At 30.9% G+C, this 21,964-nt stretch overlaps 1 protein-coding gene across 2 annotated transcripts in view; it reads right to left on the bottom strand.

The window, feature by feature from the left end:
- Positions 1-8,337: 8,337 nt before the first annotated feature.
- Positions 8,338-21,964, bottom strand: part of LOC139520335 (uncharacterized) — a 32,666-nt gene continuing 19,039 nt past the window's right edge. For both annotated transcript variants that reach the window (XM_071312883.1, XM_071312882.1), the window contains exons 3-5: positions 17,621-17,891; positions 14,094-14,200; positions 8,338-10,900 (exon numbers count right to left, since the gene is read on the bottom strand). In XM_071312883.1, coding sequence (XP_071168984.1) covers positions 10,484-10,900; positions 14,094-14,200; positions 17,621-17,891 — 795 coding nt within the window. In that variant the 3' untranslated portion in view covers positions 8,338-10,483. The remainder of the gene's footprint in view (positions 10,901-14,093; positions 14,201-17,620; positions 17,892-21,964) is intronic.

Raw genomic sequence — 21,964 nt, 5'->3', positions numbered from 1 at the left:
ATGCAAAATAATGTTAATGTCATGCATAAAATAAGCTTTAAATGGTATTATTGTTAGAATAGGATTGTGTTTAATGTTAGTTTGGTACAACTGCCAAGAACATTCAAATCAAATTGAAGTATTCACACAAAATCTTAAACGTTTAAGAAGAAAAGACAGTTCACATTTATGAAAATGATACAGTGTTATGATAATCAGTACTTCAAAGACATCGGTGGTTGAATCGAATGAGAACAACTTTATTTACCCCGAATAATTTTATCATATTGACAGGGCAGATAATTTTCACTGTCTTTTAATTTCAATCTCATATTGGAAGTCATGTTTGTGGTTTCAAAGAGAAGTCATGATATTTAAGAGAGCAATTATAATGGCTATAAACCGGGTCATATTATTCACTAACTAGTTAGGTTTAATTCGAAATTAGTGACAAAAAGTTCTATTCTCCAGTCATCCTTGGGGGTTTCATTCGTTTGATGTGTTTAAGCTTTCGATTTTGCCATTTGATTAGGGACTTGGAGTTTTGAATTTTCTAGAAGTTTAGTATTTTTGTTAATCTACTTTATTCAGATTTTAAATATTTAAAGCATGTTCTATATTACTTAGGAATATTTATCACCATTTAGATTCTATGAGTGTCTCAGGAATTTTAGTGAACAGATGACTCGTCGTTATTAAAGAAAAAACACATTTGTCTCTTCTAGCTTTAATGGTTAGGTGCACTCGATTTTGACCTAAAAAAACATTTTTTTGGGGAAAAGCGAACGACAGGCAAAATAATTCCATGTTAACATTTTCATATCATGGAAATCAAATGTGAGCTACACATTTGATTGTATACAAAAACTCTCCAGCTACATTATTAAAATACTTAAGAACTTGACAACTAAACAAACATACATTTAACGGGCGAAATATTTGCACGCCTTCACGCAACTTGAGATGTTAATGTACAGAAAGTGCATTTCCTGTTGAAGATGTCACCTTATGACAATGCAAGGGTTATAAATGATTGAATACGTAACTACCGAAAGAATTTGCAGGGTTTGCATTACCTCTCAAAAAATTAGAGGTCTATAATTTGTTGATGACTTAAGTTCTCTCAACCAAAACATTTACTACTCTTAAATTAATTCAGTACGTTAAACAATACAAAACAATTTTAATACTTGCACAACTATTTATTCGGACAGCAGAGCGTTGATGGACTAATTATGTTACATGAGCTTATGTTTTTTTTTGTATGAATGTCTAACGAAATGTTTAACAGTTAATCATTTGGTTTTTTGAGATCTGAATACATACAAATTGGTTACTTGTACTATTATAATTAACAATATTTTAAAAATGACGACACTGTGTCTTCAATGAATTACTATCCCCATTCATTTGAAGGAAGTCTTTTCAATAATTTTTGCACGAATCTTCTCTTAATGCAGTGTAGCTTAAGTATGCCTTGCACGAAAAATACAATCATATACACTGTTTAATTATTTACATGTACTCTTGCATATTTGTTTTCAATTTACAAAACAACATTATATTATAAAGGCCTTGGGAATTTCATTTTTCCATATTGAAATAAAATACCATAAATATAAACCAAATATTTGAAAAGGCAGATGATACACCAATATACATTGTATTTTTTTTTTAAATATATGACATCAAAGTAAACATGCATTTAAATTTAATTGAATAAAAGCAAATCCTGTTTCCAAATCCATTTTACTTATAGAGAAATGTTTGATAATGAGAATTGTGTAATCATATATAAGGGCTTTCTTAAGTGATGTTTCCAGAAAATCTACTCAAGAGTTCAACACCTGAGGTTTTCAACGACAACCACGTTTATACAAAAAACCTAGAAATTTGAGTACAATGTATCAGATCATCATGATCATGATGAGATGGAATGTGCTCTGTCTAATCAGGATGTTTAAAACATAGAAAGGACTTAAATTAGCTATACGAATTTTATAAAAAAAAAATAGGAAAGGAATAAAGGAAATGAAACTAAGTATATGTAATGCAGAAGTATATTAGTTAAATATAATTTTTGAACAAAATTGATGAGATATAAGTTTTGACAAATATATTCTGACTTAAAATTCTGAAATAAAACTTCAATCAGCTTTTCCAGTTTCAATATGTTATGGTTGTTTGAAATATTTGTTTGATAGTGGTGACGTGTTTATACTAGATGAATGGTAACTTGGTTCAACAACCGAACAAGCAATATAATGAAATTGCCCTTACAATGATGTATAAATGCGATTTGTGACCTCATTGCTTCGAACAAAGCATTTATATGATGACCATTATTAAAATTTTATCTTCTTTCGTTATTTGATGTTATCTCACTTTTTCTATATTGGAAATGTTTTGAATATACTTATTATTTAGTAAACAAATTATGGGTGGTATTTTGCATATATGAAATATAAAGACATTGATGGGGGTGTTAAATTTCAAATATATTATCAAATGGGAAAAAATATTAACAACTATTCATCATGTAAACTTTCTCCTTATTTCCAAGATATAGATTACCTTTATTGTTTGTGTTGAACTTGACCTTTTATTGCAAACATTATGGTATGTCATGTGGTTTTTAAAGCTGACCAAACAATTTAATCCCATGAGTTTGTGGTCTATGAAATATTATTGTCTAATAAATAAAAAAATTGATACGAGTTGGACATAGTTTGAATGACAGCACAAAGGTTAAACCCGAACTTCGAGGTATTATTTAAAAAATCATTCTTTCTATAGCATCCATGAAATCATAAATAACGTTTAAGTTGTGTGTTTTACTGACTGTGTCCGACTTTAATTATTCAGCCACGTTGTTAAATGTCCCCTAAAGAGAGAAATGAATGTCCAACAATAACCTCTACATTTATATTTTTGTCATTCCCAACATTTTTTCTCCTTCCCACCTACAGTACAATACACGATACCATCACGACGGTTTTGTTAAATTTACATACATGGGCTATGTGATGTCGGGTTTTAGAATAAAACTTCACGAAATCGAAGAACAATTGAATATATAGAACATTCCAATAGCAAATTACCCTCTTGGTTTGTTCTTCTGGTGCAAGGTTTCAAATGATAACAACGTATATTCCCTTCCTTCGTTAATAACTTTCCAAAGGAAGTGAAAATAATCTCATCAAATATACCAGCAATGGTGACTTCTAGACTAGAAATATTCTCGGGGAAGAGGGTATCCTTCAAAAACAGTGAAATCGACTCTAGTTGTAAAATAAATCATGAAAGATAGTAGGCTTGTAATTTTGTACGTCAGTTTTTCGACATAAAGCTGAAGTAATTTATATCCATTATGAAATATTTAATATTTCGAACATTTCAAAGTTTTGCTAAAAGTTAATTTATGAATATGACCATATCAATGATAATACAATGTCAACACAAAAGTGTTGACTACTTGGTAGGTAAAGCTCTTACGCTCTTAGGGAAGGAAACCTACACCACCTGTGGCATCAACCAATTGGTTGCAAAAAACTCATAAAAATACCAGGTTTATAATTATTCTATTCTTATTTTGAGTATATCGAACAATATAAGAATTCGTAAGAAGTTAATTTATAAACATGACCATACCAATGTCAACACATAATTGCTGACTGCTGGGCTAGCTTTATGGTAAGAAACCTTCAACACTAGTGGAATCAACTCATAAGTTGTATAAAACTCACAAAAGATACTACGTTTATAACTTGTTTACGCCAGACGCGTCTACAAAAAGACTAACAACGATGCTCGAATCAATAAAGTAAGAGGCAAAAAAAAAAAATCCTTATTTATCCACCATTTTCTACATTTGAAAATGTCTGTACCAAGTCAGGAATATGACAGTTCTTGTCCATTCGTTTTGGATGTGTTTTGTCATTTGATTTTGCCATGTGATTATGGACTTTGCGATTAGATTTTCCTCTGAGTTTAGTATTTTTGTGATTTTACTTTGAAGAGTAATGAGTACATATAATGTCGAAAGTTTTTGCATTGTCGTTTTTTTTTTGTATTGCACTTCAGTGTTTCTGATGTTTAGTTGTTTTCTCTTATAGTTGATGAGTTTCCCTCAGTTTAGGTTTGTTACCCGGAATTATTTTCTCTCAATCGATTTATGAGTTTTGAACAACGGTATACTACTGTCTGTTGCCTTTATTTGCCAAACACAACTAACATAACTTAATATCTGAGAACTGCTGTAGTATTTCGAACCATTCAAAGTTTGTAAATAAATGTTTAAATGTGCCCCTAGCAATGGTCTTATTCGAGTTTCGCATACGAAAAACTCACCAGTGGCGCTCGATTAAAAAGAAAGTTAACAGGCAAAACACCAATATGCGAAATTGAAAAGCATCGGGTACCAAAAATGTTGAAATATTTTGTCAAAAACAGATATTGTAATTGATTTCTGGGGTAAAAAGTCATAAATATTTCTAACAAATCATAGTTTTGTAAATAATTAGTTTACAACTATGAGCATATCAATGACAATTATTATCTACACTTAACTGCTGACTACTGGGTTGGCAATACCCGGGGGGGGGGGGGGGGGGCGAAACCTCCACCACCAGAGGCATTGATCCAGTATGAGTAAATAAAGTCATCGAAGATTCTAGGATTCGAATTTCCTAAGCCTAATGGTCTTTTCGTCTGCAAAATAGATATAGGAAGATGTGGTGTGAGTGCCAATGAGACAACTCTACATCCAAATAACAATTTATAAAAGTAAACCATTATAGGTCAATGTATGGCCTTCAACACGGAGCCTTGGCTCACATCGAACAAAAAACTATAAAGGGCCCCAAATTTACTAGTGTAAAACCATTCAAACGGGAAAACCAACGGTTTAATCTATATAAAAAACGAGAAACGAGAAACACGTATAAATAACATAAACAAACGACAACTACTGTACATCAGATTCCTGACTTATGACAGGTGCAAACATTTGCAGCGGGATAAAAGACGTATTAATGACGCTTGAATCATTAAAGTTAACAGGCAAGAGAAGTACGAAATTAAAGAGCAATGCGTATCCAAAATGTGGAAAGGTTTTGCTAAATGAAGCTATCGTAATTTATTCCTGATGTAGATCATTATTATATATTATTAAAATTACACCCTTACTGAGCTGTTATTATTTAAAAAAAAAAAGGCATACATTCAATTGCATTTAGAAGGAATTTCTACTGTAACCAAAAATAACATACGTATGCAAATTATTCTACAAATGTGACTTTGAAAATTATCAGGCATGTTCAGCTTTAATATGATATAAAGTTTACTTGAATATCCTTAAATATCCTTCATTGTTCAAAACTTTCAATGCATTGAAGGAACGACTTTTATGAAAAAGACACTATTTTTAAATATTTGCTCCAACTGAGCATCCAAATTAATAGTTCTTTACCTGAATACTGAAACGTATCTGCTTCCGATCTTATATTTCATATGATAAATGGAAGCAAAAACAGTATGTGTTTTAATTCATGCATATCAAAAAATAAAATAAGAATAAACTGAAAACTAGTCCGTTAGTTTTCTTGCATTATATAAATACACATTGATCAGTAGACCGAAGCATACAATGTATGTTATATTTATTATCATTTATAGAGTGACAAATGATCAACATAACATTATGTAGTTTTATATGAGAAAGATAATACATATTAATATTAATAACAGAAAACATAATTAATATCATCAACTGTTATTCATGTACATTCCATTTAACTATGTAACCTCTGAGGGAGAAAAACAAAATGAACAGAATAAAGATAGTTTATACTTGATGAATACATTGTACTATGAACATAAACGGTACCAATTTCTGCACCAGATGCGCATTTTGACAATCACTGTCGTTTAAGTGACGATTGAGGCAAAACTATTCGAAAATCCAAAGCTTATTAAAAAGATAAAGAGCTTTCAAGCAAAAAAGGACAAAAAAGTAAACTGAATTCATTCATTTGCACGGGTACCAATTTTCACATGAACCACGAAATCAAGGAAAATTGCTATCCAACGAATCACAATTAATCCACAGTTTTCAAAGTCAGGGAAGGAATCAGAGTTTTGCATGAGTAAGATACATTAATTTTAAATGATTTCCAAATTTGGAGCTTAATAGTAAAGAGCAAGTTCCCTGTTGTGACAACAGCGTATCATGCAGAAAGAATGTGCTAGCTCTTGCAAACCAAACACATTAACAAAAAGTCGCGGATGGAACCGAAAAGGCCAAACGTTTTTTTCTTCGAATCTGAATTTGTGACAAAGGTATTAATAAAATTATGATAAGATATCGCAACGATTAAATATTTGTAGGGTAAACAAGTACTTCAAATAACCCGCGTAAATCTTCAGATATTAACTTAAATGATAATCAGGCGTTTAGTACAGTATTGCCGCTTTTTATTCATTCTCATCATATGTTCCTACAATTACAACGTGTTATGCTGTAAAACGGCTGTAAAATGTATATATATCAGTCTGTCAGTTTTCATTGAAACTATAATATGTCGTATGAAGTTCCATATATGGTTTTTTGCTTTGACATTGTGTATAGTTATAGTAGAAATGGAATGAATAACCAAATTGTTCAAATAACCAGTCCTGTTTTATGAACAACTTGTTTGACCTTGTATTTGTCATCTGTCATATTTAAAATACTCGTGCATTTAGTTGACCAAGTAGATTAATAGCAATTTGAAACAGTTGTGTTTCATGCATAAAATGCACATGGATAGTTACTTTAAATGAATTTCAAGTTAATTGTATTGCAGTATTAGTTAGTGCAAAATGAGTCCATGCTCTTTAGGGCACACACTTGTTTCTCTAGCTACATATAAATGCATCTTTGACTTTTGGCGCCAATGATGAAGCACTATTATAATTTTTACTTTGATTTTTATGTTTTGCAAGCGCCGTTTTGTTTTCCGTTGAAAGATGCTGTATTGTCTGAAGAAGGGAACTAATGACACAAAGACTCCACTTAGGTCAGCAATTATATCATGTGATCTGGGAAATGATTGTGTGTCCTTCAAAGAATATAATAAAAATTCTATTAGCATATCGTTTTATACATGAAAAGTACATATTTTTTGTTGTTGCAATACACATTAAATTTTAAGAAAAAAATGGGTGGTTTGATGAATAAGTACAGGTTTAAATCGTTCGGTATCAAATAAAGATTTGATGGTTGCTTTTTGTTTCAGCATCAAATATCTGACAGTAAATATTTAAATAATCTGGGTTTTTTTTTTGGTACAAGAAAAACATAAACAAAGGCAACAGTAGTATAACGGTGTTCAAAAATCATAAATAGATTGAGAAAAAAACCCAAATCGGATTACATATCAAAACCGAAGGAAACACATAAACTATAAGAGGAAAACAACAGGAACACCGCAATGAAACAAAATTAAACACGCATACACATAGAAACGAACAATTTGATAACAACTGCCATATTCCTGAAATTGTAAACGAGTCGGATTTTTATGTTCTCGCCCATAAGGTAGCAGTTTGCACTAAGATATGTCTTCTCATCATTATATAACTTTGAATCTGAGAGTTTCGGTCTCTACTTTAACCTGAATTTACCTCATTCTTTGAGAAAATAAATGAAATAAAATGTCATAATGTTGTTTGCTGAAATCGACAGCTGAATGAACCATCGACCAACAAGACGTCGAGAACATGCTATCAAGAGATCACTGTGGCCGTTTAGAACACCAAACTTTATTCCACCTATACAATTGTGATCCTTTAAAACATATGATGACAGTCCCTAAAAAAGGCATTACATATTATTTAAATGCTACCACCGAATGTTTCAGAACGGCAAACACACCCTTAGTAGAAAACTTTCAACCTTGTATTGACCTCTAGCTGTCTAACTTCTATGTAATCTTGTACCTGATTTATTGTTTTAATCATTTAATAAATTCTAAATTCATATTTCGAGACGGGTTTTAACCCAGAAAAGAACGTTTATATGTAGCCATTGGTCCAGATACTGTCTGCATGTGCTCTATGAGATATTCAAGCAAAGCAGATGATTTATTCTTACATGAGAGACATGATACAATGTAAACACGGTAAGCACCTTACATGATGTCCTCGTTATTGACTAGTGTAAAGGCCTTGACTAATAGAACTATTTTTTGTCTCCATGTATAGCTTGTATAAACGTACCACTTTCGGCATAAACAGCAACAATGTTATATTTATATTTTTTTATTTCTGCGATTGTATCTACTGCACTATGTGCATAAATACAAATTTGATGGGACATTTATAACAAAAAATTGCAATATTTAATAAATATATCTTTGGCATATATAACAATATACTACAGTCATATTTACATACAAAACAATAACAATAAAGCATATATAGGCACCATCATAATATCTTTACTGGCCAAGTTTTTCCAGTAAAGGTCAAACCAAAGTCGGAAAGGAAAAAATCCGCATTATGCACATGCCTAGAGTTCTCTATCAAAATTTGGTTTTGATTTCAAATTTTACCGTCTCTTGTAATAATTTGATTACAGTATGATTTCAATTAGAAGAAAAATTATAGTACAACATGTTTTGTTCATGCAAGTCAACAAAATTTTTGATGCTTTCAATAGTAATGGAAAATACCTAAAAGCCTCATTTCTTAAAAATATTATTAAATTTTGTTGAACACATTGTGGGTTAACTTTATGTGGAGCGGTCACATATTCAATTGAGAATTATATTTTCTGTTTGCATTGTTTAACTTTGCGAAATATCTGGAAAACCCTCAACAGGTTTTAAAAGGAGTTATTCATTTGTACTGCACATTGAAAATTTTATTATTTATATAATCTAGCAAGAAAATGTTGTTGATTCGTGAAAAGTTACGGAAATTTCTTCATCGCTGTTGCTAAAAAGAAATGAAAAAAAAATTATTTCATGCTATTTAGAAGGCATGCATTTAATGTAACAAAATGCCATGTTCATGACTAGATATAAAATTACAGAACTCATAGCTCGTATGTGTTTACTTTTTTCATATTACTACTAAGGAGTATATGCGATAAGTCCCTTATTTGGTCCACTATATTAACAATAAATAAATAAATATACTGTAAAACTACATCAATGGTATAACTTGTTTTAGTGATAACGTGATGTATTTTGTTTACAGGGGTGGAGAATACACATGTACAAGAATACAAGAATACAAACTAAACGATGAAACCAGAATGATATCTGTTGTGCACAGATTAAGTTTGTTTACACTTGTATATTCCAGAGATGCATTTTTGAGCTGATAGCCTCACATGTAAATAATTTAAATCAAAGATACTGTAATATAAACTTGCACATACATCGAGCAAGCAAAATAAAACATATTTTTTTCTCTCTTATTTTTTGGGGCAAATAGTGTCCTATCGCACATACTCCTACAAAAATATCAGAATTTTAAATAATTACAATTTATTGCAGAAGAAGACAGTTACATTTTCATCATGTCTTTATTGGATGATATATATGAAAATACCTGAATTGGAATGTGTAATGTAATAATAATATAATGACGTAATATACAGGCATAAGACAAAATTAGGATAGAACATAACTGCTATGCAGATTAGCTATTTATGACAACATTTATTACACTATATATGTTCGTTTAACAAAAAAATTACTTAAAAAATATCACAAGAAGGTGTGTAAAACAATAGATGACATGATCTCCGAAACAGTGGATTTAGATGTCTATTTTACGTCATTACATTAATTCAGACTAAAAAAAACTTGCACTTTCATATTTCCATATGAAAATATTATGAAAGTAAAAAATATCGAAATCATGAAAACCTTAGTATAGAAACTTAATTCTATTAATCAGACAAAAGACACAATAGTCATTGTTTCGGAGATCTATAATAGCAATGCTATGGTCTCTCTATAGTGTGATTGCATACGTAATGCGTAATTTTACCCGTGTTTCCGACCAATGTTTCACTGGTAATAAATGCACATTTTAGGTCTCTGGAAATTTATTGGTTTTTGCTCAAGGATTTCTTATATTTTACAATGCCTTAATGGTCAATATTTACTTAGGAGGTAGTCATCCTAGTTTGTACAACACTATACATTTTCTTATGTGTTCATGCATAAAGCTATAATCTCGTGTCGTAAACGAAAAAGGTTAACATTCAATGTAAGATTACACGAATAGGAAGTTTCCATCCGTTATGAATAAATTAACCTCCGTAACAGTCCCTCTGTCACTGCTCATTTTACAAATAAATGAAAGCCCGTAGAGTTGCATTCGAATGATTTATCAGAATTATCTTCTGTCACGTGCTACACAAATCACAGCCTCTTTCCCATCACAGCTCGTTCTCATTCGGAATGCATATGTTAAATAATTGAAAACAATGCTAAGTTTTCTATATTCATCTACCAGGTGGTTTTCGCTTCTTAGATTTTTTTCTATTCTTTTTTTGCCGCCGTCTGTTCATTTTTCTGTGTCCTTTCGTAAACATTCCTTCATATTTTTTCATATGTCTTAATTTATGAAATGTCTTTTGTGGGTTCCAATTATCACTATATTCATTAAAATTCACTGGACTATACGGTGACGGCGTTGTATTATGTTGATCTATCGGTATTAATGTGAAGTCATAGCACCTTTCTAAACGTGAGTTTGGCTTCTTTTTATAGCCTGGTAACGCTTTACCTCGAACAGAATTTCTTAACTTTTTCTTCTTGAATCCTATGAACCAGTTGTGTTCTTCGTCCGCTAAACGGAACTGATAAAATTTGTCATGTGTAATGTTGTAAACTAGATTACAACTATCAAGTGGATGATGCTGAAAATAGAAAAAAAAATGTATTAACGGAATCATTTATGTTCAGAAAATTACAGAGTAAATATTCGTACGAAAAGATAGATCTGAAATACCGTTGCATAGGCACTGGAAGTATTATACTTTTATATAACGTAATACTGCCATGGATAGGCTGACCTCTTCAATAAATAGTTAAATGCATCAATATAACAACCCCGTAAATTAAGACCAATTTAAAACACACTAGACATCATATTGGAAGACTGTAAAATTAAAAAACCTCCGAACTGCAAGGAAATTCAGAACGGTAATCCTTTATCAAATGACAAAATCAAAAGTTCAAACACATCAAACAAATGGAAAACAACTGTCATATTTCTGACTTGGTACAGACATTTGTATCGTAATTAAATGTAAATATATTATTATACATTTAGTTTAGAGTATGGATCTTTTGTTTATTATTTTAAAATATTTGAACGATAATGGTTTTGTCTTTGTTCATAGTTTATTTTGAAATCATTCGACATAGGAATGTAGTCCTTAAAACTGAAGACTTTTTTCCGAGTAATTTCAGGTGCGTTGTACTTTGCCTTTGATTTGAAATATTTTAAAGATTGACAGTTACTTTCCACAACAAAGGATCAAATTTCCACTAATTACATGACGAGCACCTGCATATTAATTGTACAATTGTTTAAATTGTTTAAATTACTATCTTTATCAGGCATTCCTATAGCCTTCGACAGTTTTTAACCTCAAACCAAATTAATAAAAACCTTTGCTGAGGGTCTATATAAAAAAAAGTGTGCAATTACAGTTTGACGTCAATCTAAAAACGAGTGACTGACATTGAACAATAAACTATACGTTACAAATAGACGAACGCTTTTATTAAAGACGACTGTCAGTATATGCTGAACTTCATTTGTCCATTTTTTGTTATGGTTGTCGTTTTCTCAGGACCCTCATGAAATTGAAAATATGATTTATAGTGTAGTGTTCAATAAATTCTCAAGTTACAACCCTGATAAGTATTTTGTATTATTTGTCTTGTTCTAATGGTTTTATGAGCACCTGCATATAGCAATTTGTTTTGTATTTATTCACATGTGTTTAACAGAAAAAAGACAAGGGTTCTTATTTTAAATTTAAATGTACTTTTCGTCAATGATATAATTTTGTCGTGATTTACTTAGTGCAAAGTTTATCAATTTCGCATACTAGCTCTTATACTTAACAGTAGGTTGATAACTATATTTACTTAGGAACATGAATTCTGCTTTACGAATGAAAATTAAATAAGAATTATTCAATATGTCTGTTATGAAATAAGTAGGGTTCGCTCAAGTTAAAATTATGCACCTTCCACTTCATTTCATTAGATATGATGTTCCTTTCAAAATAGAAACTTTTCATTCTACAATGTTAAATATTTTGGATGAACCCAATTTAAATTCATATTTGGATTAAAACGTATTCAGTTAGATTGTTTGGATAGAAAAATCAGGTGTTCCTCAAGTAATTTAAATAAAAAGACGTGTTATAAAACCACAAAGAATAATCTCTTTTTATTTAATACATTCAAAGCTGTATTGAATAATATTTATGAAATACTAACGAGTTCAGCATGCCATCGATCGTAGAACGTATACATGTGTATTTTACCATGCAAATTTATCATTTATTATAACACCGCAAATGCTAAAGTATGGTTGTCGATTTTAATATTAATACCCAAGACCCTGATGGTTCGGGTGATTGTCGTTGTTCCCTCTGTCATTTCGATTTAAAAGTTAGGTAATCCCGAGAACACATTACACTGTTCTTTCTATGTCAACCCTACGTAATTTGTAAAGAAATAGGATTTGAAATTCGCTTGTTATTAAACAGGTTGATTTTACAAGTTCAAAAAGAGTTTCTTGATTAAATCCTCATTTCACTTACATGTGACAAAGAGACAAGATTTTTGTACCCCCTGTGGTTTTAACCTATCAAGATTGAGCTAAAGAATCAATATGTTATTTTCACATTTGTTTAAAATTGGTATATAAATCAATGCTCACGTTAAATGCACAGTGTAGAATAACAGTGTAGTTATGAAAAGTTCAAAGATTTAGCCGAAAGTGTCGATGATTTAATTCTATTAGAAACTGCATTTATAGACTAGTTCCAGATAAATAAATGAAAAAAAAAAACCACAAGCAAACTATATGCAATTGTACGACATCCATATAGAATTCAAAATACGAATTATACAAGTTAAACATAAACTGGGCATCATACGAATGATTACAGAATAAGACATTTATAATTTAAAGATCAACATATTCTTAACACAACATAAGACTTTTATAGATCAGCAAATAAATGACACAAATAAGGCATCTTTTGATCAACACACAAATGACACAAAATACGACATCTATTGGTAAACAAAAGAATGACACAAAATAAAGACATTTATAGGTCAAAATACGGTCGACTTTAAAAAAATAGACAATCGTCTAGCATATTCAGTATATACAAATCATAACTGTTCGAGTCTACAAGTTGTAGATTTCAAAATGAAAATAACACAAACCACTAGTAAACGAGTGATAGTTTAAAACTTTCATTTTGATCTTACCATCTCCTGAAAAGTCTGCTCAATAAATCATTTAGCCATGTTTAGTCTTTCAGTCAATTTTGAGTATAGTAAAAATTAATTTGCTTGCAGTCAATTCAGTGTGATGTGTACAGGTAACTTACAATTACTGAACAGTATGAATCTACACTGAACAAATATTGACTACAAACAAATCGTCTGAACAGTACTGGATTAACTGCAGTGGATAAGTCTGAAAATTGACTGAAAGACTGGAAATGAAATAATACTTTAGTATTTTAAAAGAACTGTTCAGATTGAAATGACCGGTTCAGATTAAAATTGACCACGCAAAACCAGACCTTTTACATAAATGGAAAATGGTATGGACAAAAGTATGTTTAATCAATTGAATAAAACGCAAATCCTAACTAACAAGTGATGACTCTAGTGGAATTATGCGTCTTAATTACATCAATTGAGACTGAACAAAAGAATTATCAAGTAGCCTTGTTCAGCTTAAAAATTGTATGAAAGGAAGTAAGTTCCTAAAACATATAGAGTGACTATATTTTTCATTAAAGTTATTCCATTTCATATACATGTATATATTTTACTTATGCTTACCCGTGCTCTTAATCTTCCTTTATTGTTGAAACATAAGTACATAAGACTATCTTCACCTTGCAATCGTACTAGTCCGTTACGACCTATAGATTCCATGATTATTGATGCTGTAAATATAAAACAAGAAACTAAAGTTGGAACTCTTGGCAAGAATTAGACAGGTTGGGCATTTTACTCTTAAAATGTGCAAATTATACAACAAAATAACAATTTGATAAAGACCATTACAGAGATCGAAAGTTGAGAAATATTTCTATAATCATTTGTCTTATATCTATTATATTTTTTTAGGGGGAGGGGAGGTCCTTAACTGGCATTTTTGTAAACTCTGCTATGTATATAAATGGCAGTTTCTGTAGATCGGAACATTTAATGAAAATATTCATTGTTTATCAAATATTTTTAAATGGTCAGTAACACTGTTATACGTAATTTCATAGCCCACGAAATTCACAAAAGAAAATGGTACCAAAAAATTAAGTAACTACATGAAATATAAAAAGGAAAACATGTTTCAAATATATGAAGCTTAAATACGAATAAAAATTCCACTAAGTGTGGTACTGTGTCAAAGATTATGATCATTTACAATCCCTTTATCTTCTTATATTTTAATTATTTACTCTAAGATCTAAAGAAATAAGATTTAGTCAAGCTGAGCACATCTTGTTGACCCTAATCTCGTTGAAATCGCGTGACGTCAGTCTGAATTTAGAATGCAATATTTTGTAACTTAACTGGCAAACCAACATTTTAGATTTATAATAATTGGGAAGTACTTTTAAATGAAACGAGAACAAGCGCAAAAAAATATTTGTCGCCATTTGAAACTGAAACTCTAAACATTAATGACATGACACATTTTAAGCTACAAGTAATTTAATGAAAAGAAGAAAGTTTAAGGTATTTATTATTAAGCAATCATTCCGTAGTACGTTATATAATACACTCAATGCATGCAATAATATAAATGACATAGAAAGAAAGCAATATATATATAGTGTATGAATATGAAAAGATGTCGCCTTAATATCAGTGGGACATTAAAATAATTTTAACGCTAGAATGAAAAGAATGCAGTTTGACGGATAGAGTGACAGTCAACCACTGCAAAAATTAACATGGATTTAAATCTCCATAAATTTCATTCTAGTAAAGATTCATACTTCTACGTGTGTAGAATATGAACATACAAGAAAATGATTATAGTATAATATTTTAATCGAATCACTCGCCTTGGGAATACCTCATTTTTATCTTACAGTCAACTTGACGCTCATCTTGTCGTTCAATGAAAGGAACAGTAGGACACAATTTCATTTACCTCTTTTTTTCATTTTCAAAAACGACTTGTAACTTGAAGGCGGTCCGCAAGTCGTCCTTAAATCAACATACAATTAAAGGGTTGAGAGCATCTGCTCTGACAGTAAACAGGCCTGTTAAACAATCTTTCTGAATTAAATCCATTGTCCAGAAATGGACACTGCCAGATACCGAATTAAACGAAACATAGCGCAAATTAACTAGATGTCTTATTTTGATTTATTTCAATGCATGTTGTGCATGACTTTATACCCTAACATCTGTCAGTTTTGGATGGACATGACTTAATTTGAATTTAAAGAAAACTAATCATTGTTTATGAGCTTGTTCCTCGGCTTGACCACAGGAATTGAACATGTAGAATCCATGGTTAGTGTTTATTCTTATTATAATCTTCAAACTGAATAAATAGGACCTTTTGTTATAAATTTCTAAACGAGCAAATGCAGTAATTCCGTAAGTAAAATATTTTACTCGTCAAACTTGAATGAACGTAACTGTGAATCAATTTCAAATTTTTTGAAATTTTTTAACGAATGTCCTTATTTGGCAAAATTACCACACAGTGATCTTTTGTCGGAATTTTATGTCCAGCCTACCATTTTCGAAAAACAAACATCAAATGATGCAATAACCAAAGTGGTCAAAAATCAGAACTTGTCTGAGATCACCGATTTTTGAAAGGGTTAATAGATATCAAAGGTACTATGATTATAATTTAAAACGCCAGTTGCGCGTTTCGTCTATGTAAGACTCATCAGTGACGCTCAGGTCAAAATAATTATAAAACCAAACAAGTTGAAGAGCATTGAGAACCCAAAAATTCCCAAAAGTTGTGCCAAACACGGCTAAGGTAATCCATGCCTGGGATGAGCAAATCCTTAGTTTTTCGTAAAATTCTAAATTTTGTAAACAGGAAATTTATAAAAATGACCATATAATTGATATTCATGTCAACACCGAAGTGCTAACTACTGGGCTGGTGATACCCTCTACATCAATTTATAGACTATCACTCGTTTAATAAAATCGAGTGAGTTCAGAAGCTTTGAAAGGAGAATAATTTCCTTAGCACTTCATCCAACTAAGTTGCATGATTCATTTCATAGGAGCAGCACTTAATTCCAGTGTGACTTGCAAGAATTTAATCTATATAAACTTAGACAAATCACGCCTTTAAATAACCAAACTGAAAGTAATAGACAGTGCATGTCTTATACCTACTATGGTTAGGGAATGACAACTGAGGTTAATTATCATTTCATTCATCTGTGTAATCTATTATGTAGGTAAGATGGCGATATAGGTTTGGTCATGATAAACTGATATAGAAATTATCATTTACACGCAAAATATAAGATATTTAATCAGCATCGTTCGAATGACATCCAGTTAGGTCTACAGCAATGCTTGTCCACTGTAATCAAGGAATAAAGTAAAATAGCAAACATAACGCAATCCAAGGAAAGATCAAAATGGCAAATAGCAAAATCAAAAGCTCACATACATCAAACGAAGTGAAAACATCTGTCGTATCCCTGACTTTGTAAGTTGACTATGAACGTGTTTTGCTTTTAGCTAGTCAATCCCATTTAGTTATACAGTTGACAATGTTTTATTTGTCTGGATTTCAAAGAATTTGATCCAAGAACATTCACGATATAGGTAAATTTAAATAAGATTCAGAAAATGGTACGCTTATTAAGTTTGATGGATATATGACATTAAAAGTAATATTACAAGGTATGTTATTTGCAAACTACATAACAATCTGACAGAACAACAAGCTACATAACAATCTGAAAGAACTACAAACTACATTACAATATGAAGGAACTTCAAACTACATTACACTATGACAGAACTACAAACTACATAATAATAAGAAGGAACTGAAAACTAAAATATTAAAGTAATTAGCAGAATACAGAAGGACACTAAGAACCCATAAATCATCTTTACTGGATGATCAAAGTAGCATAATTAATCGCAGGTATGTTAAATCCAAAGTCAGAGCCAAAGAGTATTGATGACAGAAAAAAGAGAACCACGAAACACTAAAGAATGGAGATCAATTAGACAGTGTTGAAGCATTTTTAAAAAGTTTGAAGGTATAGAAAACACGTATATGTTAATGCCAATAACAGAACACTAGCAGCGATCTAGACAATGTAAACAGTATATATATAAGGTAAAGCACTTACTATAACGACCAGGTGGCGTCTTTTTGCCTGATGCATCAATAGAATTACGCCTTGTTCCTGGTTTAATTCGAACGAACATCCCACTACAGCGAGATTCGATCCAATATCGCCGTCTTCGACTTGGTTCTTGATTCTCTTCGTCAGGAATCGGGTTTTCATCAATGCCTAAGTTTGGTTTAAAGTCTTCAGCAAATACGAAACGATTATCAGTATTTATCTTTGGAAAGGTGCTTTCTTTTAAACCTAGATCGGGTTTAAATTTTGTAGAAATCTGAAAAACATAAAAGGTTAAATTAGTTAGTCTTATATTTATCGTACATGAGTTTAATGAACATTGAACACAACTGTCTATAAAGGAATATCTAACAGATTTGGTTTCCAAATGTTGATACACCAACATCGTTTGAATATAAGTAACAATAACGGCGTTGAAATCAAGCATAGTGTTACTATTGCTTTGGTTATAACTTGATTCCCGTGAATGAATCGGTGACAAATTCAAGTTTAAAAAAACAAACTCATCAAAGATACCAGGTTCGTCTACAAAAGACCCATTAGTGACGTTCGAATAGAAAAAATTATCAAGCCAAATGAAGTACGAAGTTAAAATCATTGAGGAACAAAATTGAACATTTCGATAAGTTTTGCTGAATGACCTGAATACTTGATAGGTAATCTTCCATTCAGAAATTGTCTTATCATTTAGTTATAACATGTTATTTTTTTTTATATTGTGAAAAGTACACAGGCATAGAAATTAAGTTTAAAGATTACCATAGATATCACAACATTATTACTCTGAAGTGGATAATGTGGTATCATTGCTGAAAATGATCGGGCACTGTGTCCCTCATTATATTAGTTCAAGGGTCAGATTATTCACTTATGTATTCAATCAATTTGTATCAAACCACTTTTAAATTCTTCGTTATGCTTTGAATTGTTGAAATTCTCACCATTGATTTCACAAGAAAGTACACTTTAAAGGGCCTGTTTAAGAATCTAAAGTATTTTTGAAGTATTTAAAGGACTCGTCCATGTGGCTATTGCATAACTAGAATATAAAGAGTCCTTGTAGCCCAGAGAACTTGCTGAAACATTTACATTCTTTAAACCCATCTTAGATATTTATAATGAAGTGTAACAAGATTTTTTTCATAGTTTATGAAGTATGAGGGAAGTAAAAGATAATAAATTACATCCTTATAAGTTTCTTTAGCTTTTAAATTTTAAGATTTATAGCCGTATTTGTTTGATAAACACAAGATCTATAAATGAGATGAAAATATTATTCAGAATAGTAATAATTTTAAAGTTTGATAAGGCATTCAAGTATGTAAAAAAACAAATCGTTTGACTTAAATATGATCTTTTTCTGATTTTGTATCAGACTCGCATAGGTAGACCAAGTCTTTTATCGACATAATGGATTGAACGTATTTCAAAGTTATATTGTAATGCTTCAAATGATTTGAGGTCCTCCATACGCATAGCCCAACCCAGCTTTGGCCAACCGAAAAATTATCTAACGTTATCTCGGTATTTATCTAAAAACTGGTTGATTACATATCAAAACTGCTCTGAACTTAAGGTATTCTCTCATGTCAAAGTAAATGTGAAGTGCTAAGGGTCTTCTCGATTATGTTTTCGTATCTGGTAGCTTGGAAATGAGACGGAAATATTTGTAATCTAAACTAACATACATCTTTTATGCAGCGTTAATTGTGTAATGTAAAAACAAACCACTATACAGGTATAAATGCCTTTGAAGGCGTGACGTTATAAGGTATATAATAAATTATGAAAATATATCTGAAATGAAAAATCTCTCCTTACAATATATGGGCTTTTAACATTATTTTATAACTTTTTCACATATATTACAATCACTTTGTTATGTCCTATGTTACGCATAAAATTCTTTTCGTTTTGAAATCTGAATCTTTATTAAACAAGTTATCTATTGATGTTGTTTTCAACACTTTGCTCCTAAACTTTGTACTAACTTAAAATTTTCTAATTGGTATCCTGTAAAGACATAAATTTGAAAATATGAACAATATATTTTACATTCTTCATGGTTTACCATTTTTTTCAGTGCTTTCTTTACTTTAGTACATCGACACCTGTGGTAAATAGTTCCCACGATTACTAATTTTATTACGTGTTTTGTGCTATTAGTACTTTGTTTATGATGCTATAGTCTTTTCATAAAGAAAGTAATTTAAATATAGATGGTATATTAGTGTATTCATTTATCTATACTATCTAACATGCTAAATATAAAAGGTAAGAAAACGATTTTCGCCTCCTAGTTAGTCGGTTTATTAAACTTAATGACCATATTAGTTTCGTATACGTAACTTTAATTGAATAGCCAATTCATAGTAAGGTCAACGCCTTCAATGCTTTACGAAAGTCACGTGATAGGATTCTGGAAGCCACGTGCATCAACAGCATTAGAATATCTGTGCCATTCGTTCAAACATAAAATTAGTTTTCTGAATTTCGAAATTGTAAAAGAAATTCATTCTAAAATGTCGATTTAATCAAGCAGAATCGGTATGCATAAACTATTCTGCACTTGCTTGTCGCCATTAATCAAAACGAACATCCCCGGTCGGTGATAGATCGTGCAGTAAAAAGCCTACCAATCACAGGAAAGAATTCTAAAATTCTACCTAGTTGAAAATAACAATGATTAACCATTGTTATGTAATCTACAACCTAAATTAATCATTGGTACAATTTTTACTGAGAATGGAATATTTGTTTAAATAAACATGCTGCATGATAGCCTTGTTTTACTTCAAAGTCTCCAAATTTCTTAAGGTGTTCATCGCGTGTTTTTGCTTCTGCAGCATACGTAGCATTTACATGTTAATATGGGTTGTAAAAAGACTGAACTAGGTGAACTTCTTCCAGATTGTTCTTCTGCACGCGACTAGACAGGATTTTAGTCGGAAAGCGAAAAAATATCGAAGAATAAGCCGATTTTACGGATTTGTTGTACATGTATATTTTAGTTTACCGAAATACCACTATTTGGGGTTTGGGTAATTAAAATGATTGTTTCCTTCATTTTGATTATTTTAAGGAGTTTCACGGGATTATTATAACTTAAGTTACAATCACCCACAGCCTTCCTTTTCTAATTAACGAATTGATACCAATAAATACCAGTTCTAAAGTCGACGGTAGATGTTTTAGCAAATCGAAAAGTTCTAAAAACATAAAAAAAGGGGGGACAGAATTTAAAAACCTAAACGAATCGTGTTTAAATTTCTCTTAGTACGTATAACTATATCAACTTTTTTCCGTATTGAACATAACATTTATCGATATATATATATATGTGTGTCTAAGAATTCAAGTAAATTTCACATGAAATCTTAATTCTTCCCTTTTCAATTATTATGTTTACGCAAGACATGATATTTGATTTATTGTCTTGTAATAGTAATCCTGTATCATGGTGAAAGGTGAGTCTCAAACACAAAAGCTCAATAATTAGCAACAAATTCTTTGAAAATTGTTTAATTGTATTCAACTGTTGCTTTTTTACGTTATTTTCCGTCCTTCAACGAGACGTATAATTAAAGATTTGTTGTTTTTAAATGAACCGTTCATGTATTGTTCAAGTACTGTTCAAGTATTTGAAGTCAGTTTTTTTTTGCCCAATTTGTAAGAAATTTACTAGTATGGTTAAATCTATAAGTAGAAATTGGATGGGTAAAAAAACTAAATGCCATCAAGGTTTACGTAGTACTATCTCTAAGGATTTCTTGTGACAATGCTATATAAACCAAACTGCATTTCAATAAAGAATTAAAGGTCAAATGTGACCCTCAGAGTATTGACAATTCAATGACACATTCAGATGTATTAATCCATGCATGGGGATTTATTTTGAAATTATTATCTCTTCTTCCTATCGAATGATCTTTGGCAATTGAATATCCTTCTTTTTAACACAGGATACTCAAATACAAGCTGTTCAAACACCTATCTAAATGATTGGGTTTGATTTGAATAGGGTTTTGTGCATGAATAATGACAAGAAAACATTGTTATTCACAATCTCATAGGTCTATGTGCATAAATGCCTAGCACATTATATTGAGATGGAAATACCGCAAATATCTTCTCTTGCGCAACTTTCGCTCTTCAAGAAAGAGATTGTAAAGTTTAATTATGTTAGTAACAACTATAAACTATTTATTCTCTGTCACCTGCTTTTAACTTTACGACAGGTAAAACAAATTCCTTCATAAAGAGGTTTCAATTTTTATGGCATATTTTTTTGTTCTCATGTTCACTCAACTGAAAACTGCATGCACTTAC

This window comes from Mytilus edulis, chromosome 4 (genome assembly GCF_963676685.1).
Source record: "Mytilus edulis chromosome 4, xbMytEdul2.2, whole genome shotgun sequence".
Classification (NCBI taxonomy): Eukaryota; Metazoa; Mollusca; class Bivalvia; order Mytilida; family Mytilidae; genus Mytilus; species Mytilus edulis.
Note: the sequence above shows the minus strand (reverse complement) of the source record. Positions and strands in the feature narration are given on the sequence as shown.